Source organism: Lepidochelys olivacea (assembly GCF_965140295.1).
Source record: "Lepidochelys olivacea isolate rLepOli2 genome assembly, chromosome: 2".
NCBI classification, from domain to species: domain Eukaryota; kingdom Metazoa; phylum Chordata; order Testudines; family Cheloniidae; genus Lepidochelys; species Lepidochelys olivacea.
This window is the reverse complement of record NC_140412.1, coordinates 243,332,742-243,357,068: the sequence shown is the minus strand read 5'-3', so window position 1 is coordinate 243,357,068 and position 24,327 is coordinate 243,332,742. Positions and strand designations below refer to the sequence as shown.

The 24,327-nt window shown below is 40.4% G+C and overlaps 1 protein-coding gene across 3 annotated transcripts in view; it reads left to right on the top strand.

Annotated features, from left to right (window-relative positions):
* Positions 1–23,996, top strand: part of CUL2 (cullin 2) — an 86,433-nt gene extending 62,437 nt beyond the window's left edge. For all 3 annotated transcript variants that reach the window (XM_084619557.1, XM_084619556.1, XM_084619555.1), the window contains exons 17-21: positions 6,243–6,309; positions 7,966–8,168; positions 11,271–11,372; positions 16,527–16,643; positions 23,460–23,996. In XM_084619557.1, the coding sequence (XP_084475683.1) occupies positions 6,243–6,309; positions 7,966–8,168; positions 11,271–11,372; positions 16,527–16,643; positions 23,460–23,591 (621 nt within the window). In that variant the 3' untranslated portion in view covers positions 23,592–23,996. The remainder of the gene's footprint in view (positions 1–6,242; positions 6,310–7,965; positions 8,169–11,270; positions 11,373–16,526; positions 16,644–23,459) is intronic.
* Positions 23,997–24,327: the final 331 nt, after the last annotated feature.

Genomic DNA, 24,327 nt, shown 5'->3' with positions numbered 1-24,327 from the left:
TTTTTGGTGGCCATTACATCAATCAATCAGGAGAGTTTCAGAGATCCGAGCCCTCACCTCGGACCCCTGTATACAGTTTTCTTCAAATATAAAGTGAAGCTACACCTGCATCAAAAGTTCCTCCCAAAAGTGTTTTCTCAATTCCACTGCAACCAACCAATTTTCCTACCAGTATTCTATCCTAAGCTGCATGCAGATAGGGAGGAATGTCTTCATTCCTTGGATGTCAGACGAGCTCTGGCATTTTATATTCAGAGGACCAAATCGTTCCGCAGATAACTGCAGCTCTCCTTAGCTGTAGCAGAGAGAATGAAAGGGCTTCCCTCTCTGCTCAGAGGATTTTGTCTCAGATCACATCATGTATCCAGGCATGTTATGACCTTGCAGGGGCTCTCCCTCTGCCAAACCTGATCGCTCATTCCACAAGATCTCAGGCCTCTTCAGCGACTTTCCTGGATTAAGTTCCTGTTCACCATATCTGCAGGGCTGGGACCTGGTCCTCGGTGCACACGTTCTCAGCATTGCATGCTATCACTCAAGAAGCCAGAGATGAGGCCTACTTTGGTCACACAGTGTTGCAGTCTGCTTGTCCTTAAGCTCCAAGCCCACCTCCAGTGCACCTACCTGTGAGTCAACTACACTGGAATTGACATGTGAAAACACTTGGGGGGGAAAAAATGGTTACTGACCTTTTGTAACTGTTCTTCGAGATGTGTTGCACATGTTCATTCCAAGGCCCACCCAGCATCTCCTATCTTGAAGTGGTTGGTAAAAAGCAACTGAAGGGCGCGGGCTCATCAGGGCCCGTTATACCAGCCCTATGAGAGCACACCAGGGGGCGCTAGAGCTGACCCAACAGATACCACCAAGGAAAAAATTCTGGCAACTGTGTCGGGGTGTGCACACACCTACATTGGAATGGACATGTGCAACACATCTCGAAGAACAACAGTTACAAAAGGTCAGTAACTGTTTTTGGTTTTTACTGGCCCAGATGAAAATCAGGACCAATGCTTTGTGATTGTCAAAGGGCTACATCATTGAACTTGTCTCCTTCTGACTAGATTCATTTCAGCCTCTCAAAGGATACAATAAAGTTTACCTCCTTATTCCAGTCTATATGGCTGATTTCACATTCATTTGTTTTGCTATTGAGAGACTTATATTATTAGTACATTGTTCTATCCTTTGATCTTTTCTTAGCTCTAAAAGTCTTCTAAAAATTCTGTTGATAATGGTGCCAGCTTCAGTGTGTGGGGGGAAATCCTTGTTTTTCATAGTTTGAACAACCTGCTTATGAGATCTCCTTTCTTCCAGCATACTTATGGACAAGTGCTCTCTCTTCTTCCAGACCATGGGTTTATGGTGCACTGTAAGAGCTCTTACTTTCCTGGGACATGGTCCTCCTAGGCACTCAACTTCACATTCACCTCAGCAAGGTGGTTCTCAGAGGTCCCACAAACTAAACGGTTCAGTACAACCTGGTCATAACCATGTGTTAGATTCTGTATCTTCTATGCATTCTGGTATCCTATCAACCCATCCTTAATTCTCCCTCTCTCCAGGCTTTGTTTTGGTATGAGACTGCTAAGGAGAGACCATATACCTGCATACCACCATTCCAACACAAGTAATTCATTTCCGCATATGGTGGAAGAGCTCCCAAGAGCTTGCACGAAGGGAAGCCTGTTTCTGACGTGATCGTGATCTTCATGAATGCAAGCTGAGAGGGGCTGGGTTAGTCACCTGGCTTCCTCGTGTACCATGTACAAGAGGGAGGCTCCGTACAGTAGCAGCTGACTGGAATTCTGGGCCACTAGGTTTATCCTGAAGAAATTTGTTTTTTTCTGGGAATCAGAATGGTCCTTGTGGAATGCTGTAACTAGTCAGCCATTACCTTCACTATCAGACAAAGGCATTCAGCTTCTGAAGAAAGGTGCTTCATGGGGGTTCTGACGTAGGCCTAAAGGAAGATGATAGAAGATCAACTGTGTATGGGAGTGTCTCTGGACTAATTGATGAACAGGCAGGCAGGTTTTCTTCAAGATCTTAGAGCTCTGGAACTTCTCAAAAATATACTTTATTTGCATCTTATAACAGCAGTTTTAATGTGTACTGCTTCAGGCATTGGGAGAAGGCAATCTGGAAAATAGACATCTTCTCCTTTAAAGTGTTCAAGCGTGCTCTTCTATACATTCCTCCTCTGTTATTATTAAAAGTCATTGCCAAGAGAAGTCGGATTGGGCCAAACTGACCCAAGGCAAAACTGTCTTTTTTTGGCCTGTCTCAAGGAGAAGTCCCTGAAACCTGCTTAAGTTCTTCCCATAGCCAAAGAACATCCTGACCACAGGGTCCTACCAAACTCCTGAACCTTAGCTTCTTGTCCCTTTCAGCTGGGAAATGAGAGGCTGAGACTTCTGGACTTTTGCTGGGCAGTATCCTGACAAGAAATAAAATATTAGAACTAAGACTTACCAATGGGTATGATCCATATTTGAAGCCTGGCATCAGCTGTAACAAAGGTTCAGTCAAGGGACTGCCTTTATATTTATCTGTTTTTTGAGAAAAGGTTCCAGCAAAATTTCAGGTTTAGATGGTGGCACTAGGAGCTTGGAGGATCTGTAAGGGAAAATCTACTGCAGTCTCACCCCTGTATTTCTAGATTTCTTCATGCAGTCGAAAGGATTGGACTACCTTTATGCTGTCCCATACACAGTCTGGTTTTGCAAGCCTTGTTGCAACTTCTGTTTGAGCTTTTTGGGGACTGCTAACTTTATCCACAGCATCAAACTAACTTCTCTTGTTACTTTTAGCTCACAGGAAAAATGAATTTGAAGATATATCTGTTAAGGAACCTCTCTCATGCAGTCCATTCCTTACAAAGGGGTCCTGTGAACCTCTCTGGAATGTGTAGTCCCCATGAATTTAGTTTTTCACATCAGTCAAGATATTTCATTTCCTTCCTTGATCGCTCCATCATTCTCTTCCTTACAATTTACTAATTCCCAGCAGTGCCAGGATTGGTGGATTGCATATGGTGTGAGAATGGGACAATTTGTTCCTTACCTGTAAATTGGTTTTCTCATATATAACAATCCACCAATCCTTTATTCCCTTCTTAAAGTTACTGTTTGTTGTTGATAGGAAATTACTGTTAGATGTGGATGCTTAAGCTTTAGAAGAATCTACTGCTAATATGAAGTACCCACTGCCTATTTAGACTGGGAACTGGATTCCAAGAATCTTCTAGAGAGCCACCTCAGTTACAAGAGCCATGCTCAAGACTTCCCAGCAATGCCAGGATTGGCAAATTGTGTATATAAATGAAGACCAATTTACAGGTGAGGAACAAAATTGTCCAATAATACTGGGAAGATACTATTAAGGACTTTTTTTTTTTTAAAAGGAAAAGAGGAGCCATTCGTTTTGTTCATTTCTAAGTGAACATCTTTGTATCCTTGGACCTCTTGTCTTGTGTATATTTTCTGTGTGTGGCTTTGTAATATGAGCATGATAAATCTATATTGAAATGTCTTAAAATAGTCGCACCAAAAATCAGTTTCCAGCGCAATGAATGTGACACCTTACAGAAGCACTAAAACGTGTGTAAAAACGTAAAGGAGGAAGAAATGAACAAGATTATTACTGTGTTGAACAATGTTGTCTAAGGTTTTTCAAGAGCCCAATGATTTTAGGTGCTTCAGTTTTGGGGTGTCTGGTTTGATGTGCCTTAAAAAGGAGACTACTTTTCAAGTGGTGGGTATTCAGCACTTCATGAAAATCAGAAACCTTCAAAGTTCAGGGAGGACATCCAGAAATTGATGCACCCGGAGTCACTACTCATTTTTAATAATCTTGGCAATTAGATCTTGATAACTCAGTTGTGGCAGATCTGAGGTCATATTACTCTCTAAAAACATCAGAATAGTAGTGAAATTTGCTTGTACTTTAACCTTGTTTCCAGAGACACCTCTGAAAACTGGGATGGAGTGGGTGTGGTTGCATGATCTGCGCTTGGTGATGGTTAGTCCTGCTCAATTGTTAGCCTACTAGAAAGAAATTAGGCCCTTACTTTTGTGGGTTTGATAAAAGCTAATCTGCTTACATAGTGCCTTCGTTGGCTCATCAATACTAAGCACATGTCTAGAAAAACACATTAGCAGCAGATGTAATGATATAAAATGTAAGTAGTGAAGGATAGAGGAAACCGGATTGCAAAGTGTTTCCTGCTTTCCAGGAAAAAAAACAACCTAAAAAGTAACATATTTAAAAAGAGTTAAAACCAATTCTTTTTTATAACATGTTTAAAAACATTTGACAGGGTTCTTTAAATAACTTTAAAATGTTGGGCCATTTGGACTAAATATCACTCATAGAAATACTCTTAAAAGTGCCTACTTCAAGAGGATGTAGGCTTCAGTTACGTTAGGGAATTATTCCGAAATACAGACTGTGCTCATATCTTGTTCTTCCTTTTTATTGCCTCTTATGGAAAATTGTAGCGATCCTGTGCTTTGAAAATTATTAATTGGATTGTGACTGTGATGTTGAAATTTAATTTTTAACTGTTTGCAAAGTGAAACAATACTAATATGATCCACACAGGCTGGCCAATGCCACCGTAAAGGGGAATTCAATCCACCTTTGATGCTTTTGAAGGACACTCTTTGCTTTTTAAGGGTAGTATATCTCTGTGGCTCGCTGGACCCCTGTTGTGAATAATAATGAGGGGATTATCTGATGGCCATGTTGCTACTAGATATCGTCCTCTTTTTTTTTTCTTTCCTTTGCAGATGTACAGAATTAAATATTAGCTACAGCTTTTACTTGTATTTCTGACTTTATTGTGCCATTTAGAGTTGTGTTAATCAAAATATGGTGCATTCTGCTTTTGACTTTATTTAGTCAGTAGAGTCTTACAACTAATTGAGCTTACTTCAGGAAGATACAAAATCTCTATAGATCTAGCTCAAAACGGCTTCAAAGAAATCATTAAGAGAAAATAATTGTTTTTCTTCTGAGCTTTTTATTCTTTTGTAATCTCTGGCTGTCAGTGGGCTATGCTCTGAGAAGTCGTCACCCCTGTGGTTGGGGAATTAAATAAAAGCTGCTTTTTGAGGTCTTTCTAATAATAACTCTTCTTTAAGCATCCACTTCCTTTAATTTATTAAAATAAATATGTATGGAGGAAATAGGTAAAATAAAAATGGGTACGTATTTGTAGTGTACAATAAATTTCTGAAATTAGAATAAATTTAATCTAAAATAAATTAATTGTATGGAACTTCCTTGATTATCTGACTCTCCAGACCTCTTAATTTGTGTTGAAAATCCGTTGTTTGTTCAAATTTTCATACCTGAGAAATTTAAAACACTAATGTAGTTTGCTTACTCATGATACACATGATGTAATAGTCAGGTTAGTACATAATGTTATGGTACATTTCCTGAATTATCTTTTACATTTCTTTATTGATGCAAGTTATTCTGAGAGATGTTAATCTAGATTATTTCCATATTTTTGCAGCACCATAGATAATGTGTATATATCATAATATGTAATAATTATATATGATTTGCTTTAATAGCAACATCCATCAAAACAGCTAGATCTAGCTAAATTATACCAAAACACAATTGAAGTGGGTTTTCTAATTTGATTGAAACAGTGAATCAAAATTAGTGTATGAAGGATTATGATTGCATCAAAGGAAAGGTTACAAATATAATTGTACTGTGCATATGATGATAGAAGCAACAATGTAACAACCGTAATACTAGTAATGTACTTTTAATACCCTAATTAATACTATAATAATCGTACAATATTTTAATAATTGTTATACAAATTTTATCAATTTATTCTTTTGGGATCGATATTGACAACACTTGTATTTGAACAATACTGAGCTACAGCATTGATTGTTAATTCATATGATGATTTCTTGATGTCATCTCTGACATATTCAGTCTCTAAAGTCTTAGGTTTCAAATTATAATATATAGATTTAAACATGTTTGGCTAAGACATTTTGGTCAAAACTAAAAGTTCAAATTTTTCAACTTACACCTTGTAAATATTTGAAGAAATACTGTGTAGTATTTTTAAATGTGTAGGTACAAAATATTGAATATTAAATTAGTATTTCTTCTCTACTAACTATGGTAGTAATGTGACAGTGAATTATTAAGGCTATAAATAGTTATAAGTGATATAACTGAAGATGACTTTTGTTTTACAGTTTGAATTATTTTACAGTCAGCACTTCAGTGGGAGGAAACTTACTTGGTTACATTATCTCTGTACAGGTAAAATAAATGCATATTTCTGGTGTGTTGAAAACTTACAAAATAGCACATGCTTCACATAACAGGCAATAAATAATTTTCTGTTCTACATATATATAAACTCCTTTCCAATTTGAAACAGTTTTTTATAAAGCCATGTGTCTTTTTTTTACATTCATAGTATATTAACATGGTTTTGCCCTTACTGAAGCAGCATTTCTTAATTAATCTTTTATAATCTACATTTTATGCATATAATTAATTACATCCAATTATTGGTTTAAAAAAAAAACATTGATGTACATTGTAGGCTTTAAAAGCCATGGCAGAACTTCTGGGTTATTATCCAATGAGCTGACCTTCAACCAGTTAATTGTTCTGTACTGCTTGACTGCTTGGGTGGCCTTTTAGCTTAACATGAGTACACAGAAGTTTTAAGTGAGACTAGTTTAAGTTATATTGCCAACTACCATTTTAAAAAAATTAATAATAAGTTGGCTTCCCTGGCCTGTTGCATGAGGTTCCACTCTGTGATTCACAACTAGGAGGAAGCTGGAGATGAGGGGGTTGGGCTACAGGCTGCCCCGGGGTTGCAGTGGGGAGTGAGGACTCCCCCCAGCCCTCTCTCACCGCAGCAGCTTGGGGCTGGGTGAGAGGTGCCTCTCCCCAGCCACGGCAGCTCTGGCTGGGCTGGGCCAGGGTAGGGGCTCCTCTCCCCAGTTACAGCAGCTCCAGGGGAGGGCCGGGCCAGGCCAGGGAAGGGGTGCCTCTCCCTTCCTGCATGGCCCTTGATAGCCTGCTGCGTGGCCACGCAACTTAAAGGGAACTTATTATCCTTTAGTTCCGTGAGCCATAAAATTGATGATTTTACTTTTTTCCCTGCTCGTTCTAAATTATATAAATTATATTACTTTGATTTGTAGCATTAATTAAGCCATGATTTACTATCAATCACTTGCGTTATATTTCCAATAGTTCAGTAAACCGGTCCTTAATAATTGAGCACCATAGCCTATTTTTTAAAGGTGAATGATAAAGTCAGAGTAGCACACAGCAGTGCATTGCATATTCAAATGAATGCACTGGCATGACAACTGAGGATCCCCATTAGTCTAGTTCTACCCTACCCCACCCCACCCCACGCCCCACCCCCACAAGTTCTCTCCGGTGCTTATTTTTTTCAAGGGAAATGTAAAGAAACTATAATATTCAGAAAACTCCCTTTGTAGAAAATTCTTTTTCCATTGTGCATCCTTACTTAAGACAGTGTTAACAGCAATTTTAACATTGTAATGCACTGAAATTATTTGGGATTTACTTTCTTCTTTACTATAAATGAACTTCTGCCCTGTCCAAGTGCAATATTAGCAGGCTTCACTTCATCTCTCAAACATGTTGCATACCTATAGCATACTGAATTTTTAATTTAAAAGTCCATTAATCTGTTTGCATACACACATACAAAAATGACTACACAAACAGGGTGTACACTACACACATAGCTAGATTAAAACCCGTGCAAATCCCTGATCTGTATGCACATCTGTAGTAGTGTGTGTCCAGGACTGCACATGCAGCTTTTAATATTCAAGTCTTATATGACTTTACAACATAATTGCAAACTTATTATTCCAGTTTATGAAACTATTATTATTATTATTATTATTACTACTACAGGTGAAGTAAAAATGAACTATTTGTGTAAACCTTATGTAGCCATGGTCACAACATACCAAATGGCAGTACTGCTTGCCTTCAACAACAGTGAAACTGTCAGTTATAAAGAGCTTCAGGATAGCACACAGATGAATGAGAAGGAACTGACAAAAACCATCAAATCGTTACTTGATGTCAAAATGATCAACCATGACTTAGACAAGGTACGTTGTAATGTCACAAAGAGAATGTGTAACATTTCCAGTCATGGTTTGTTTCTGTTTTCTCATGATTGTTTGTTTTGTTTTGTTCTTAAAAAAAAGTGTTTGCTCTTCACTTAGGTCCGTGTTATTTTCCCCTATGCCTGTTCTCAGATCCCTGTGGGAAAGGCATTAGCACCCACCTCTGGATGGAATAGCCAGTGGGGAGGATAGACGAACAGACATGCTATCCAAATTCCTCACACTGGCTGTACACCAGCAGGGTCTGCTGAAAAGGTAATACAGCTGAGGCAGTATTCTCTTTTCTGCTGAGCCCCTTTTGTGTGCGAAACCTTCCCTTTAGGGCTTCAGAGGCAATAACTATCAGTGAAAACTCTAAGCATAGCTCCACTAGAGCCAGGCTGATTTTGGAGTAAAGAAGAGTTGTTATGGCCTGGGACGGAGGCAGTGCAAAGGCACTGACCAGATGCTGGAACCAAACCACTTGTTCAGTATTATCTCTTAAAGTCTTAGAATAAAGTGGCCCATGAAATAAAAAGTTTTTTTAGTTGAAGGTACCAAAAGGCTTGCAAAAAATAGGTAGCATATATGAGAGAAATGCTCTATTTACTACCTGATATGTCTTCTGTCAGGGGATTGTGTTCTATCCTTATGGGGCTGGACGAGATCATCTAATGCAGCGGTTCTCAACCTGAGGTCCGAGGACCCCTTGGGGAGGGGAAGCTGCGAAAAGCTTTCAGGAGGTTCACCAAGCAGGGCTAAGGTTAGACTTGCTGGGGCCCAGGGCAGAAAGCTGAAGTCCCATTGCATGGGGCTGAAGCATGGGGCTCTGAGCCTTTCCACCTGGGACTGGAGCCAAAGCCTGAGTAACCTAGCTTTCTGGGGGCCCCTGCAGCATGGAGCCCCAGGCAATTGCACTGCTTGCTACCCTCTAATGCCAGTCCTGGCTTTTATATGCAGAAAACTAGCTGTTGTGGCACAGGTGGGCCATGGAGTTTTTATAGCATGTTGGGGGGGAGCCTCAGAAAGAAAAAGGTAGAGAACCTCTGATCTAATGGGTCTTTTCTATCTCTGACTTTCATGTATAATACTTTTCATAATTTTCTGGTCTGGAACCTCAAATTGATACTTTATGCCCACTAACTAAAAAGATCTCTTTTTAACATCACTTCTGACTGGAAGGGGAGTACAATAGCTTTGTTTTTTTCCTTCTTGATATGTTAACTTTTGTATGCATCTGTCCTTTAGCTAGAGCTTTGGCTCCAGAACCGCATGCAGGTCAATATGCAGCTCCTTGCATAGGCGCTGACTCTGAGGCTGGAGCTACAGACATTAACTTTCCAATGTGCCAAGGGGTGCTCACTGCTCAACCCCCTGCTCTGCCCTGGGCCCTGCCCATGCCTTCCCCCAAGGTCCCTGCCCCTTCCCCCGGGCCTGCCATGCACTCACTGCTTCCCCCTCATCTTTCCCGCTCCCCGCCCCGCACATGCGAAACAGCTGATTGCAGCAGGCAGGAGGTGCTGACTGGCAGCTCTGCTGGTGGGCTGGAGCGGGGGGAGCTAATGGGGGACTGCTGATGTATTACTGTGGCTCTTTGGAAATATACATTGGTAAATTCTGGTTCATTCTCAGGCTCAGGTTGGCCACCCCTGAGCTAGAGTGTTCATGTACCAAAACACCTATACGAATTATGTCTTCCTTTCACGCCACCCAACAATGAGAAAGCTGAGCTGTGCACATTCTATCAGCGTACTTATTATTACATAAGTTGGTGAACTCCAGGGTGCTAAAATAGTGAAATGCACTTACTTCTGTTTTGCAAGTGGTTTACCAATATCTGAACCACACAGCAGCTAGGAAAGAAAATGCAAAGCACAACATATGTTACATACCATACTTCCTTTCTGTTCAAGTTCAGAAAGACGGGAAATTAACTTTTTTCCCCCTTGGTGATCGATTCACTGGTTCATTCGAATAATTTTCTTCCTAGTGGCTGTTTGGCCTAGATTGTATTTTTGTTCTGATTTATACTTGGCATAATTGTGCTTAAACTGTTAAGTTTTTGATATGCTATATTGCTTGTAACTGCTGATCCTTAACCCTTAATGTATTGTCTACACTGTGCCTCAGTGGCAAAAAATATTAATTTAATAAGCTAGATTTCTTGTAGAATGTGAAATTAAAGTTGCTACCTAAGCATGTCATTCAATTAAATATTGACTTCCTGTGTTCTAAATACTGGCATGTGAACCAGCCAGTATGTAGGCAGTATTCCAAAGTACTCTATGAAGGAGCCCAGTAACTTGCCATTTTACTGTGGTTGGAGAATTGGTAGTACTTGTACAGATTACTTGATTGGAAACTGGTAAAGAAGATAGGTGCTCAAGCTACATGTCATCCTGCTGGCCAGTTTAGAGTGTCATTGTCTTCAGAGCACAGTGAACAGCTAGCATGGCTATCGGGCATGGAGGGGATAAAAACAGACACGTTTTTTGGAAAGAGCAACGATTAGAATGATGGGAGGACCCATAGTTGGATCACCATGTACACTACAACTATAAAAATTTTGTAGGTGTTAATTTCTTTATTGTTCAAGCAAACCATGCAATGTATAGAATGACTGACTGTGGAAAATGCAGCAGTCTCCCCAAAACTCTTCTATAGATAAATGGAAATCCTAGTCTCCTCTCTTGGCTTAAATGCACTGTGTGTTCTCAAAAAAGTCTCTCCAAATTGTATTTTAGAAATACTAAAACAACTAGTTTCAGTAATAGAAAAAAATTGCTTTCATTGTTTGAACTGATTAACACGGTTTATATATGGCAGTGTTCTTTCTGTTCATTTTGGTTCTAAAATAAGCTGATTTTACAGCCCAAATAAGCTGTAGCATGAGAAAAGTTGAACTTCATTCAACTGGATCTTTAGATTTCCAGAACTTTAATAAGTTGCAGTCGACTTCTGACCGTGCATATGAGAGTCCTCTTTAGGTGTGTTAATTTTCCCCATAAACTGTTAGCCGCCTTAAAAAATGCGTATGCTGCTTATGCTTTTTGGCAACATTTGTGTATTTTAACATTCATAAATGTGTTTTTTTTTTTATTGCAGGAAGATATAGAAGCAGAGTCTACTTTTTCATTAAATATGAACTTCAGCAGTAAACGAACAAAATTTAAAATTACCACATCAATGCAGAAAGACACACCACAGGCAAGTATTTTTCAACATCAATAAAAGTCAACAGTTTAATAAAAGCGTTATTTAAAACTGACTTAGTCTAAGGACTTGACTACACTTGCAAGTTAGAGCGCATTAAAGCGGCCCCAGAGTGCCCTAGCTCACTACCCGTCCACACTGGCAAGGCACATAGAGTGCTCTGACTCCACGGCTAGAGCGCTCCCGGTACTCCACCTCGGCGAGAAGATTAATGCTTGGTGCGCCTTGGCTGAAACGCCTGGGCGTCGGTGTGAACCAGGTGTTGCATTACTGCGCTCTGATCAGCCTCCAGAAATGTCCCATAATCCCCTTAAGTCAAGTGGCCACTCTTGTCATTGCTTTGGAATTGCCGCAGGAATGCAGATATGTCCTCTGAGAGCTCCGTTTCTGACAGCCGGCTGCTTATCTGCTCTGAGACAAAGCAACCATTAGTGTGGAATGCTGTTGCGGGAGGGGGTCTGCTGCTGTCTGAACTTACAGGACAGCATGCTGACATGCTCTCAGCCCCCCAAAAACCCACTCTCTTCCCCCACATACACACAAAACGCTCCCTGCCACACTCCATGCCCCTCTTGCCCCCATTTGAAAAGCACGTTGCAGTCACTTGCATGCTGGGATAGCTGCACCACTCCCAATGCCACTGCAAGTACCACAAATGTGGCCACGCCAGTGCGCTTGAAGATGTCAGTGTGGACAGACTGCAGCGCTTTCCCTACTGCGCTCTCCAAAGGCTGGTTTAACTCAAAGCACTCTACATTTGCAAGTGTAGCCATGCCCTTAATTAATGTAAGTCTGGTGTAAACAGATCCAAGTGTATCTACAAAGGGGTTTAAACAAAATCCATTAAAAATATTTTAGTTAAACCAGTGCAAGGTTTGTGTGGACATAAAGCTTTACAGAGGGAAAGAAGGATGACTGGGGCTGGCAGAAGAGCTTGGGACAGAAAATGATGAAGGGGGGGGGAAACAGTCTCCTCTTGTCCCCTGGGGAATTGACTGCCCTTTCATCAGCAGTTTGTGGCCAGAGGACCACTTACTATTGGGGGGGGAAAAACTAATTTGGAATCCCAATTTATTATAAAGTCGAACATGGTTACTGGAAAGGGCAGCTAGGTTCATGGGTGATAGGAGAAGGGAGGTGAGGTTCTGAGTCCCAAGACTGAAGAAGGAAAGAGATAATTTTTTAAAAAATTCAAGTGTCAATCAAATATTTTTAAGATAGTGTAAAAAAAAAAAAAAAAAAGTCAGTATAAACTTTCCCCTGTTTTTTCTTTACCAGGGACTCTGTTTTCCGGTGGAAAAAATTACCCCAGAAGTTGAATTTAGAATCATGACCCATGTTCTGATACGAATAAGCTCCCATGAGATGTGTGTTAGTAAGCTATAGGTGCACTTCTCAGGTGATTGGGTGAAAGCGTTCATGCCTCACAGTCCATCTAAAGCAAGAACCATTAGCCCACCAATTCACTCCTTGATGTGTTTTATTGCTATAACAATGTTCAGAGATTTAGCTAATTCAGATACTGCTAATAAAAATATTCTAGCCTTCTGCAAGAGCCGTCTTATTCCCCAGACTCAGATATTGTATATACCGGGATAGTGTTGACAAACCAAAAAGGCTGCACCTCTTTGCCCCTTCTGAGAAAACTTGCTAGTTAACATTCTCCAAAGTCCATCAGTTGCCACAATTATTGTCCTTATTTACAGATGGAAAAGGGAGATAGCTTTGTCTAGTATATATCAGGAGGGCTTCGTGATCTTCAGTCAATCCATAACTTGAGTAGAGCTAAATTTTAATTTATCAGTCATAGATAGACAAGAGGCACTTAATGAAAGCTATCCTTATATCTAGTCATAATTCAAGACATTGGTTAATTGTGGAAGGTTTTTGTCTTTTTGAAAAACTTAGAACTAAAGTATGAATTCTATGCTAATGTTTTTCCATTTATCAACTATTGAAGTGTATCTATATCTGTTATATTAATGAAAGAAATCTATAGTTATACAGACTAATACTGTAACACATTTGTTATTGTTTAATACCCTTAACTTGTTTGTCTTCATTAAAGGTAGTATCCCCTACTTGAAATACATTATATTATAATAAATGGTAGGATATCTGGCTTTGTTCGAAAGAACAAACCCAAGAAATTGTGGAATCTCTATTTTGAGTTATGTATATAATCAAATTTGAAGTTGTGAGCATGAGGGTACAGTCTAGCTCTGGTCTTAGCCTTCCATGTCCTTCTAAGGCAGCTATTTTTTTGTTAGTCCTTTTTAAACAAAAGTATCTTAGAACCTAATCACAACCCTGAAAGGATTACTTAGTTTGACCCTTTTTAAAACATCAGAACTCAGAAACCTGTATCAGAATGTCTTTCCTTACCTTTACTACTGCTAGAAAAAGGAGATAAATATGGACTTGCAAAGATTTCAAAAGTGCCTGTTTTCATCAGACTGAATGTTTTATGTTTCAAAACCATTCTTGAAACTATTTAAAACTACAGAACTGTGAAGAATGGGTTTCACTAACTTAAATTGAAGTACCAAGTATTCAGTTGTTCTGTGGATGCAGAATCTACTTCCCCTGCTCCTAGTCACAGAATTGTATTCCAGAAAGTAAACTTTAATTTTTTAAAAATTGCTTCTAACCCTCATGGCTCTGAAGATTAAGCTTGAAATTGTGAGCAAGGTGTGAATTAGTATACTGTGTGATGTTGTCTTGAGTGAACAGCATGGAACAATAGTTCTGAGAGGTGTGAACTATTCTATTCATTTCAATATGTTTCAGCTCTCAAGATAAAAATGTTGGTGTTTTATGGTGTCTGCTACTTCACTGCTGATCACTCTTGTAGAAATATGCAACTAATGTGTTTATCCCACGATTTCAGTTTGATTTCCACACCTCCTAAAATGTCCGAAGATCTAACAGCTTCCAGCATATCTTTTTCCCTTGCTGACTTCCGCAGTGTTGTTGCATTGTTAATACAGAAATCTAAGACACACTGGAAATAGATAATACAGAAACAACATGCAATTACTATGTGTGCTCCAGTATTTATTTTTATATTATTCATATTCTTATTTATTAAAATACATTTTTAAATTGAAATAAAACTGTTATAGAAATCCCAGTCTGCCAGTATCAGAGAAGCCACAGACCTTATTACAGGCCCTGTTCAGTTGCCATTTGCTTCAGAGTATATGCAACTGTGTATATAGAGCCTTTAGAAAAGCCCGTTCAAAATCAACACCACCTCTAAACTTTTCAGAAATAACTCTTTTTTGGATGCCTAGTTTTGTTTAAATTTTTGCAATATTTTTGATACGTGTGTGTCTATATGCTTGTTATCAAGGTGAATATAACATAAAGAACATCCATAGTGGGTCAGACCAATGGTTCATCTAGCCCAGTATCTGTCTCCTGAAAGGTGGATGTTGAATTAAAAGAATACCATCAAAACCTGAATTGATTGTTTCCCTTTCTGTTTAAAGTATACTCAGCTAATGCAGTAGCAACTTTTTGAGGTAGAAGTTTCCACCCAAGGCTTCTGTGTGGTTCATATTTGGGCTTCACTTGCCACCTTCTATGAAAAATCTTTTATAGAACCATTCTTTAGTAAGACTGCTAGAGTCTTCATTTTTTTGTCATCTCAAGGTGGTGGTTGTTAAAACTTAGCCAGCTGCAGGCACATCTGTATAAAAATGGAAATAGGATTACATGTCATTCCTTGTTTCGTTTACTGAGCATAACATCCTGAAACCATAGCTTATTCCTTTTCCCTCTACCAGGATCTTTACCTTTATTCATCTCTAGCTTTCTTGCCTTTTTCATGAAGTCCAGGCCCCAGGCCTCCCTTTCAAGATCCATTTCAGCTGTCGTGCTCCTTTATATGTGCTCTTTTTCTCCTCCTTTATCCTTCCACTTTAAGCCTTTCTGAAGCTACCCTTGCACTCTTATCCCATTCTTAGATTTTCACCTTCTTCCATGGCACCTTTTGTGCTTTGAATTCACTCATCTCAGATACCAAGCAGCTTTCCTTTCATCTTTCAAGAACATCTTCCTCCTGAAAACACACTTCCTTTATGGAGTCTTTTTTTCACTGATCTCTTCAGACATCTTCACCACTTCATGAAATGTGTACCTGAATTCATTAAGGTTCTCCAGGCAGGAGCATCTCTCTTTGTTATATAAAACACTGATCACATGAATCATAATTTATAGATTCTAATCTGACAAACAGTAAGCATTTCTGTCTCTGTATGGGGGGGAATAATGGGCTATTAGTACAGATTGGGACAGTTTTAAACAATTTCTCATTAGAGAATGTTAATTCAAAAGGATTTACAAATAAGAAAGGGATTTGTAGAAGTTTAGGAGAGCTTTACAGTTTAAAAAGTGAGTGAACACTGCAAATGTGCAGAGCTATAATTATGTTTTTATATTCTGCTTTATGTAGATCAGGCTGCAATACCTGTGCAATCTGTTCCTAAAGCTAAAATATCTAGCTCCAGAGGGATCTGTTGGTGGCAGTTATGGGCTACAGAGGCTCTAACACTGCTCTCGTTCCCATACACATATCAGGGAAAGGGGATTTGGACAGGACACTCTGATACTGATTCTTAGCTGTACTTTTGGCTGGTTAGGGTTATTAGCGGTGTGACGGGGTCCCCGAGGTGCAACCTGGACTGTGGGACTGGTGAGCCCTCTGTTCTAGCAGCCTGAGCTCCATCTCATTTTGTGATGCTGTAAAGCCACAAACCCCTGGCAGGTACTGCATTTACACAGACATCCACAGGGACACACCCAGCTGAGTTACATGAATGCTTTCCCAGCCACTCATGAACCAACAATAGAGAGGCTCCTGCTAGTTCCCCCCAGTCTTGCACCCCAGAACTGCACGGTCTTGCACTGTTCAGGCTTCTGACCAGTATAAGTTCCTTATCTGGTTTTCCACTTCTGCAAGGGAAAATGGATGTGCACTAACCTTTGTAACCTCATAGACAAGAATCCTGCCCAGAAGCTCTAAAATTGAGATTTAACTAGATTTCATTGTTAAAATTTGACTTTTTTTTCCTTTAGCAAAGTCAGAAGCATTGTAGATGTTTTCTAAATGTTTATTGCATCACCATTTTTCCCATATTTCAGGAGATGGAGCAGACCAGAAGTGCTGTAGATGAAGACAGGAAAATGTACCTTCAAGCTGCTATAGTCCGTATCATGAAAGCACGTAAAGTGCTGCGGCATAATGCTCTTATTCAGGAGGTAAGAGGAAATGCTGTCCATTGTCATGATTTAAATGAAAAGCTGTATGATGACTGAGTGTTGTGTTTAATCACAAAACTGAGGCAGTGTATCCCTCAGAACTAATATTTAATGACTGGCAAGAATTTTTCTAGAATTGCTTTAGTTCAGAATGTAGGAGTTTTACTTAAGTGGGAATGTTTAGTTGTGGTCATCTGGTCCTGCAGTTATCCCTGTCACAGGAGTTAATGTATAATTTTCATGGTGGTACCCAACAAGCCCAGAGCTCTTATGATAAGGCTGAATTTCATTTTGCTTTATAGCTCAGTTTTTAAAAGTATGTTGAAATTTTAGACTACATTTCAATTTTAAGGAGAGACAGTGTCTTAAATTCTCTAGACTGCATTGATTCTCCCCCACCCCCCAAAACCCCGCAGAATGTGCATCTATCAAAAGTCACTATGGTCTTGTATATTCAGCTTGAGATCTGAACACCCACCTTCTGAAGATCAGCTCTGTAACATATCTTAGTTTGAACTCTCCAAAATTGAGAAACCCTCAGTCCTAGCCACTCTTGAAAACCCTGGCTTAGGTTATCTTCCATCACTTAAAATCACATATTTATACTATATGATAAGCCACCTACATCCTATAACAAAATCCAATCATAACCAAGTAATATAGTAAGTAAGTAAATAACCCATTCCATCTCGGTATCTACCTCATTCCCTCTGCACTCCCACCTTGCCTAAAAGACAGGTGAGCCTTGCAGCATGCCCAGGTGGTGGTATTTTAGGCTATTTTGCATCAAGAGAAGGAATGAATTACCAAGTCAAGGAGGTTTTACAGGAAAAAAACTAGTTGGCAACTCCTTCCCAAATTTAACCGAAGAGCGTTCCTGCTCAGATGCCTCTGCAGATCTCCACTCTGGCAATACAGAACAAGGAAAGAAGCAGTCTATCAAGACAAGTCCTGTAACATTTAGAGCTTTATAGACAAAACCAACACTTCAGTTTCCACCCAGAAATTGAATGGCAACCAGTGAAAATCACACAGCAGTGTTGTCACATACCTTGTTGGCACTCCACTCATCAGGTAGTCAGCCATAGCTTCCAAATAAACTTAGAGTAAACTTTTCAAAAATGCCTTACTGACGTATGACCATAAGCCTCAATTTCTAAAGGGATTTAGGCACTTAGGAGCTAAAGTCACTTTTGAAACTAGGCCTTAGGATTCAAAGTCACTTAAGTGCTTCTGAAACTTTTTTCCAAGATGCAGAGCAAATTATGTGTAGTGTTATAGAAGTCTAAGAATTAACACTAAGTTGGTGCAGCCTTCTTTCTAGGCTAATTTGTTTACACAAAGAACAAGTCACACCCATATGATATATATTTTAAAACTTTAGCTTCTTAACTGTCCAAGTTGAAATGCTTCTTTCCCAGTTCTTGCAACGTTTTTATTTCGTGTCAATGTCAGTACATTCAGATTTCTTATTACCTTCAGTCCCATTACATTTTTCTAGCAAAAATTGTCACTTCTTTGTCTGAGACATTTGCACCTCTTCCTTGTAGGCAGGAAGGTACTAATGGCAGTTCATATGTGACCACACACTTTCCGCCAGGCACCAGATTTTTTGGCTGGCAGCTCAAACAGAATAGTGGCTCAGTACTCCCACTTTAGCTATCCCTGTGCTTTTAAAGCTTTTTTTCCCATAGCAGCAAGCACAGACTTCTCCAGTGTCCCCACCCCACTTAGGGAATCAAAATTTCTATAGCTCTCAGCTCTGAATGTGATCACCCTTTAAGTGCCTTTCTATTTCTATTTCTCCCTACTTTCCCACCACTGTTCAGCAAGTTAAATAAAGCAAGTAAAAGGCCAAGAGGAGATCCATCTATGAGGAGACCCTCTTAGGACACACAGAAAGAGAACATTCTACCAGTTTTTCTCAGTATATACACCCTTGCTGTCCCACAGGAGGGTCTTATAGTCCAAACCTGTGGGGGACTCTGCATCCAACCCTACACCAGCCAAGACTCCTCCGGAGACAACTCAGCACAGGGCAGTCAGTCCTCTCTTTCACCTGGGACTCACCATGCCAAAACATCTTCACCAATTCAAACCATCATACCTCTCAAGAGGCTGAACAATCAGATCAGTGAAGAAAACAAAACTTAGCCTGGAGACTCTAGCTTCCGCCATCACTACAGTCTTTCCAGTAGACTTTCTAATGATCGTGGACCTAACAGATGCTTCCTTGCATAGTCCAGTCCAGACTTGTTCTCTGAAATTTCTTTTGCCTACAGAAATCATCACTTACCCTTTAATCTGTGTACCCCAAGGTGCTTATGAAGGTATTGTTAGTAGCCAGTTTGAGTAGTTCAGGGCTTCATTTTGTACTAATGTTTTTAGAGCATAATCCAGGATGCCTTGCAGAAAGATTAGGAGGACCCTCTCCATGCTTTTGGCATACAGATATGTGATGATTTAATACCTAGCACTTTTCATCAGTAGATCTTGAAGTGCTTTGCAAAGGAGGTAACCATCGTTATCCCCATTTTACTGATAAAAGGAATTTTTAAATCCCTTCTTAAAGGATTATTTGTGTAGAGAGTTGAGAAAGCTACAGAACATCAAATGACCCAGAAGTCCCTGAACCAAAAAGTACTCCACTATGATGTCCACAGAGATTTCTCAATACAGTAAGATCCAGGCACTGATCTCCACACAACTGTCATCCATCTATCTTCATCTGCAATTCCTGGGTGTTCTGATTTCATGCTTAGCGGTTACTCCACGTGCAAAACTGCATGTGGCAGAGTTTCAGTGATTCCTATTGTGAGCCTGGAATCATTCCCAAAAAAAGACATGAAGAGTAAAAAAACCATCAGTAGTGATCCGGTCCCTCAGTTGGAGAAAACATGAAGCCCTTACAGTGGTAAAATCCTCCCTCAGATTCCTGACCTTGAATGCCAGTCTCTAAGAAGTCATCTAGGACTCCACAATACGCAAAATCAGAAAAAGTCTTCATAGAGCATCAACTTTCCAAAGATGAGTGGCCAGTTGGGCCTGTAGGATTTCTAGGATCACCAGAGGAAGGAGTATGCCTCGGTGGGATACCATGACAACCATATCATAAATAAATCAACAGTGGAGCATACAGGAAATTCAAGTCAAAGGCTGGAGTGATGCAGAGCCTTGTCTAGGCAAAAGAGGCATTCCACCCAAAAAGGGACTGTGAATACAAGCAAACTAACTTAGCTATCAGTGAATAACAGAGGTCTCTGAACCAAACTCCACCTGATGTCCATTGAACTAGGACGGTAGTGGGCAAAATATGGGCCCCATCCGGCTCTCGAGCTCCCACTGGGGAGTGGGGTCAGGGGCTTGCCCCGCTCCGCATTTGCCGTGGCTTTTTGCAACTCCCAGAAGCAGTGGCATGTCCCCCCTCCAGCACATAGGGGCATCCAGGGGGCTCCACACGCTGTCCCCACCCCAAGTGCCAGCTCTGCAGCTCCCATTGGCGGGGAACCGCTGCCAATGGCAGCTGCAGGGGTGGCACCTGTGGACGGGGCAGTGCACAGAGTTGCCTGGCCAGTGCCACACCTCCACGTGGAGCTGGAGGGAGGACGCTGCTGCTGCTGCTGCTGCTGCAGGGGTGGCGCCGTGGATGGGGCAGCATGCAAAGCTGCCTGGCTGCACCTCCATGTAGGAGCTGGAGGGGGGACATGCTGCTGCTTCCGGGAGCTGCCTGAGGTAAGCGCTGTCCAGAGCCTACACCCCTGACCTCCTCCCATGCCCCAACCTCTTGCCCCAGCCCTGATCCCCCTCCAAACACTTCAGCCCCAGCCTGGAGCCCCTTCCTGCACCCCTCCCCCACACCCCAGTCCGGAGCCCCTTCCTGCACCCTTCATTTCTGGCCCCACCCTGGAACCTGCACCCCCAGCCCAGAGCCCCTCCCACACCATAACCCCCTGCCTCAGCCCAGAGTCCCCTCCCATACTCCAAACCCCTCTGCTCAACTACCAGCCCTCTCCTGCATCCCAAACCCCTCATCCCTGGTCCCACCTCAGAGCCCACATCTCTAGCCGGAGCCCTCGTCACCTCTGGCATCCCAACCCCCTGCCCTAGGCCAGAGCCCAGCCTCTCTTCTCCCCCCTCCCCCCCCGCCCCGCCGAACTCCTCATTTCTGGCCCCACCCCAGAACCTGCATCCCCATCCAGACCCCTCACCTCATCCCGCACCTCAACCTCCAATTTAATGAGCATTCATGGCCTGTCATACAATTTCCATACCCAGATGTGGCCCTCAGGCCAAAAAGTTTGCCCACCCCTGAGGTAGGATGTCCCCCACTGTATCCAGTTGCAATGTGAAATCGTTTTCACCTGGGAAGCAAATGAGAGATTCCTGGCAAAAGATACTGTTGCTCTCAGATAGCCAGGTCTGCTTGTATTTCCTTTTTCCCCTTCTTCCATTGCTAGGAAGATTGTTGCTTTCTCCTTTCTAATGATTTTCATCACCTCAAATTGCCTACTGGCGTAAATTTTCAAAAGCACCTAAATGACTTAGAAGTATATATCCCATTTTCAGAAGTGACTTAAGCACTTAGACTCTCACTGAACTTCAATGGTAGTCATACAGCTTGGCTACTGAGCAGCAAAAAAAAATGTACTCCTCTAAAGTAATAGACTTACCTAGCCTCTCACAGACCTGCTCTCTCGGGCTGCTCAAGAGTATGGACAATACTCTTACAAGTGTTGAGAGAGATCTATGATGATGTCTTCCACCATCATTGTGTGTCTAGTTATCATGGGTGAATAGGTTTTTTTAATTTATCTACTAATTCAGTGTTTCAACACCTCTGATGTGTGAATGGAAAGGGCATGGCCAAGCTCCAGAATCTTATGAAGAAGCCTGGAGTAGTTGTAAGAAGAGAGGCACAGCCCAAACGTCTCACTGTGGGGGGAAGTTAGTCTCGGAAAAAGATTGTTTCTGCAGGCCAAATTAGGCATTTAAATGCATCTGTTCAATTCCTTCAAAGTCTGGGGCAGAAGCAGCACGGGTATAATGGATTAGAATTTAGCAGACAATTTTGGTTATGATGCATAAGGGGGTACAGAATCTAGCTCGTTCCCTCTTAGCTTTGCAAGAATGAAGGAAGTGAAGTACAGTTATGGGAAATGTTATCCGATGATTACTGAGGATAATTAAGACTGTCGGGCCATGATGTCTGTTACAGAAAGTGCCTTTTAGGGTTTTTTTCATTCAAAATATGGGCTATATCAACCCCAGCCAACCTGCTACTGAAAGGCTCCATTTTTTCTAATTTGTCTTTATTTGTCCTGTATAGTGGAGTATGGGAGAGTGAGCTGAGGTTTTTTTTAATGGTTTTAAAACCATGTAATTAATGAATGGATGACATGTTTTGTCCAAACAAACATGCTACTGAGTGTTTCATAAAATGCTTATCATTTGGTGTATTTTTGTATTTTTCTTTCTTCATATATGGTCTTTAAACTGTTAGTGATGGCTTTTCAAAAGGAAAAGAACTTATTTGCTGCTATTCTTCCTTTTTAAAAAACTAGAAGTACCTTTTTTTTTTTTTTTTTTGCCACGACAAACGACCAGCCTTAATTATGATGATGCATGAGGAGAAAACCGTGCTTAGCTCTGAGATCCAATGCTAGATTTAACCTCTTTAGCCCTGGTCTACCCGGGGGGGTGGGGGGGAGTGTCGATCTAAGTTACGAACTTCAGCTATGTGAATAACGTAGCTGAAGTCCACGTACTTAGATCGACTTACCAGGGTGTCTTCACCGCGGTGAGTTGACTGCTGCCGCTCCCCCATCAACTCCTCTTGAGCCTCTCGTGGCACTGGAGTACAGGAGTCGACGGGAGAGCGCTCAGGGGGTCGATTTATCGCGTCTAGACTAGATGCGATAAATCGACCCCTGCTGGATCGATCGCTGCCCGCTGATCCGGTGGATAGACATACCCTTAGTTATCGCTTTACTTGTAATCTTGAGCATAATTCATTTGGCAGTCCGATTATAAACCCAAGTTAAAGGAATACTGTCAATCACTTCAGATTTGCCTTAACATTTTTTATAAAAACAGTTATAAAACCTACAACTAATAATTGTTTTAGTTTTAAATTCTAATTGAATCTATTCTTTTACAAATAACTAACTACTGTATAATGTTCACAAATGAAACACAGCAGTACTTATAACTCGGAAGTGAAACTGACTTAACTGATTTCTACTGTATTTGCCAAGCTGACAGATTCAAAAAGTAAACAACATAAATAGCGAAAAGCACGTATTTTTAAAATGATTTTCTTTTTTATTATCTAAGACAGTTATTTTGAACCTTTTCATTTGTGGACCCTTAAAAAGATTCAAATGGAGGTGCAGAGCCCTTTTGAAATCTTAAACATAGTCTGTGGAACCCCTGGGGTCCATGAACCACAGGTTGAAAACCACTGATATAAGAAGTTGTTAATATAGGTAAAGAAATTTACACTATATGAATTTTAAATTGAATGTTTCCCTTTATCTGTTCTGTTACAAGCTAACCAAGGGGTGCAACTGCAAGTTACAATTTTCCATTGATGGTAAAAGTAAACTTAATCAATAAAAGAAATAGATATAGTCAGGAAAGAAACAATCCATGTGTATTTTTTGACCTTAGTACATGATGGAGGCTTTCTGTCTCTCAGAAATATAGTATGTCATAATAATTCTTGTGGTCTTTTTTTCTTTAGAGAAAATTATATTGCATTTGCATTGAAGCGATGTTAATGAATAAGTGATACATTTAAATATTTTTTTCCCACAGGTAATTAGCCAGTCAAGAGCTAGGTTTAACCCAAGTATCAGCATGATTAAGAAGTGTATTGAAGTTCTAATAGATAAACAATACATTGAGCGAAGCCAGGCCTCAGCGGATGAATACAGTTATGTAGCATGATATTGCTCTCCAGCAGGTGTGGTTGTAAGGAGATCATTGCTGTCACTGTTTGGTGTGTTCCTGTGGGAAGAAGCAGGCCTATGCCTCCATAACTGGTCACTTGGCAGCCCCTGTTTTTCTGCTGTTTACAACATCACCAGTGCCACGTCATGAGCGTCAATGAAAATGCCTATAGATATTTCAAGCTCATGTCATTATGACATTTCTTAAAACTTTACTAAAAGAATGAGTGAAGTATTGCTGAAATGTGGAAATTTGGTTGGGTACCATGCTTTTTTTTTCCCCCCTCCTTCACGTTTGCAGTTGATGTTTTTTAATGTATCTTAAAAGAAAAAGTTAAACTAAATATTGTAATATGACAGATATCCTAATAATTGTATCTACATTAAAATGTAAAATAAAAAAGATGAACATGATACTGCTGCTTGTCAAATAAAAAAAATAAAGAAATGGAATGTGTTTCCAGGTTAATGATTATAAAAGTAGCTATGAAATCATGCCTGTTGATATTCTGGGGCCCTAGAAGCTCTGAAAACCGTATCCATTATGTTCATTTTTTGAATTCCCTCCGATTTAGCTGTTTCATGGGGACTTGTTTATAAGGTGCTGAAAATGAACATGGTAAGTAAAATAGTGTTTTAAAAGAATATACTTACGTTAAAGTACATGTTTTGATTATCTGGGATCAGGCTAATTTTGATATATTTTGTCAATGTCTAAAGGCCATATATGCGTC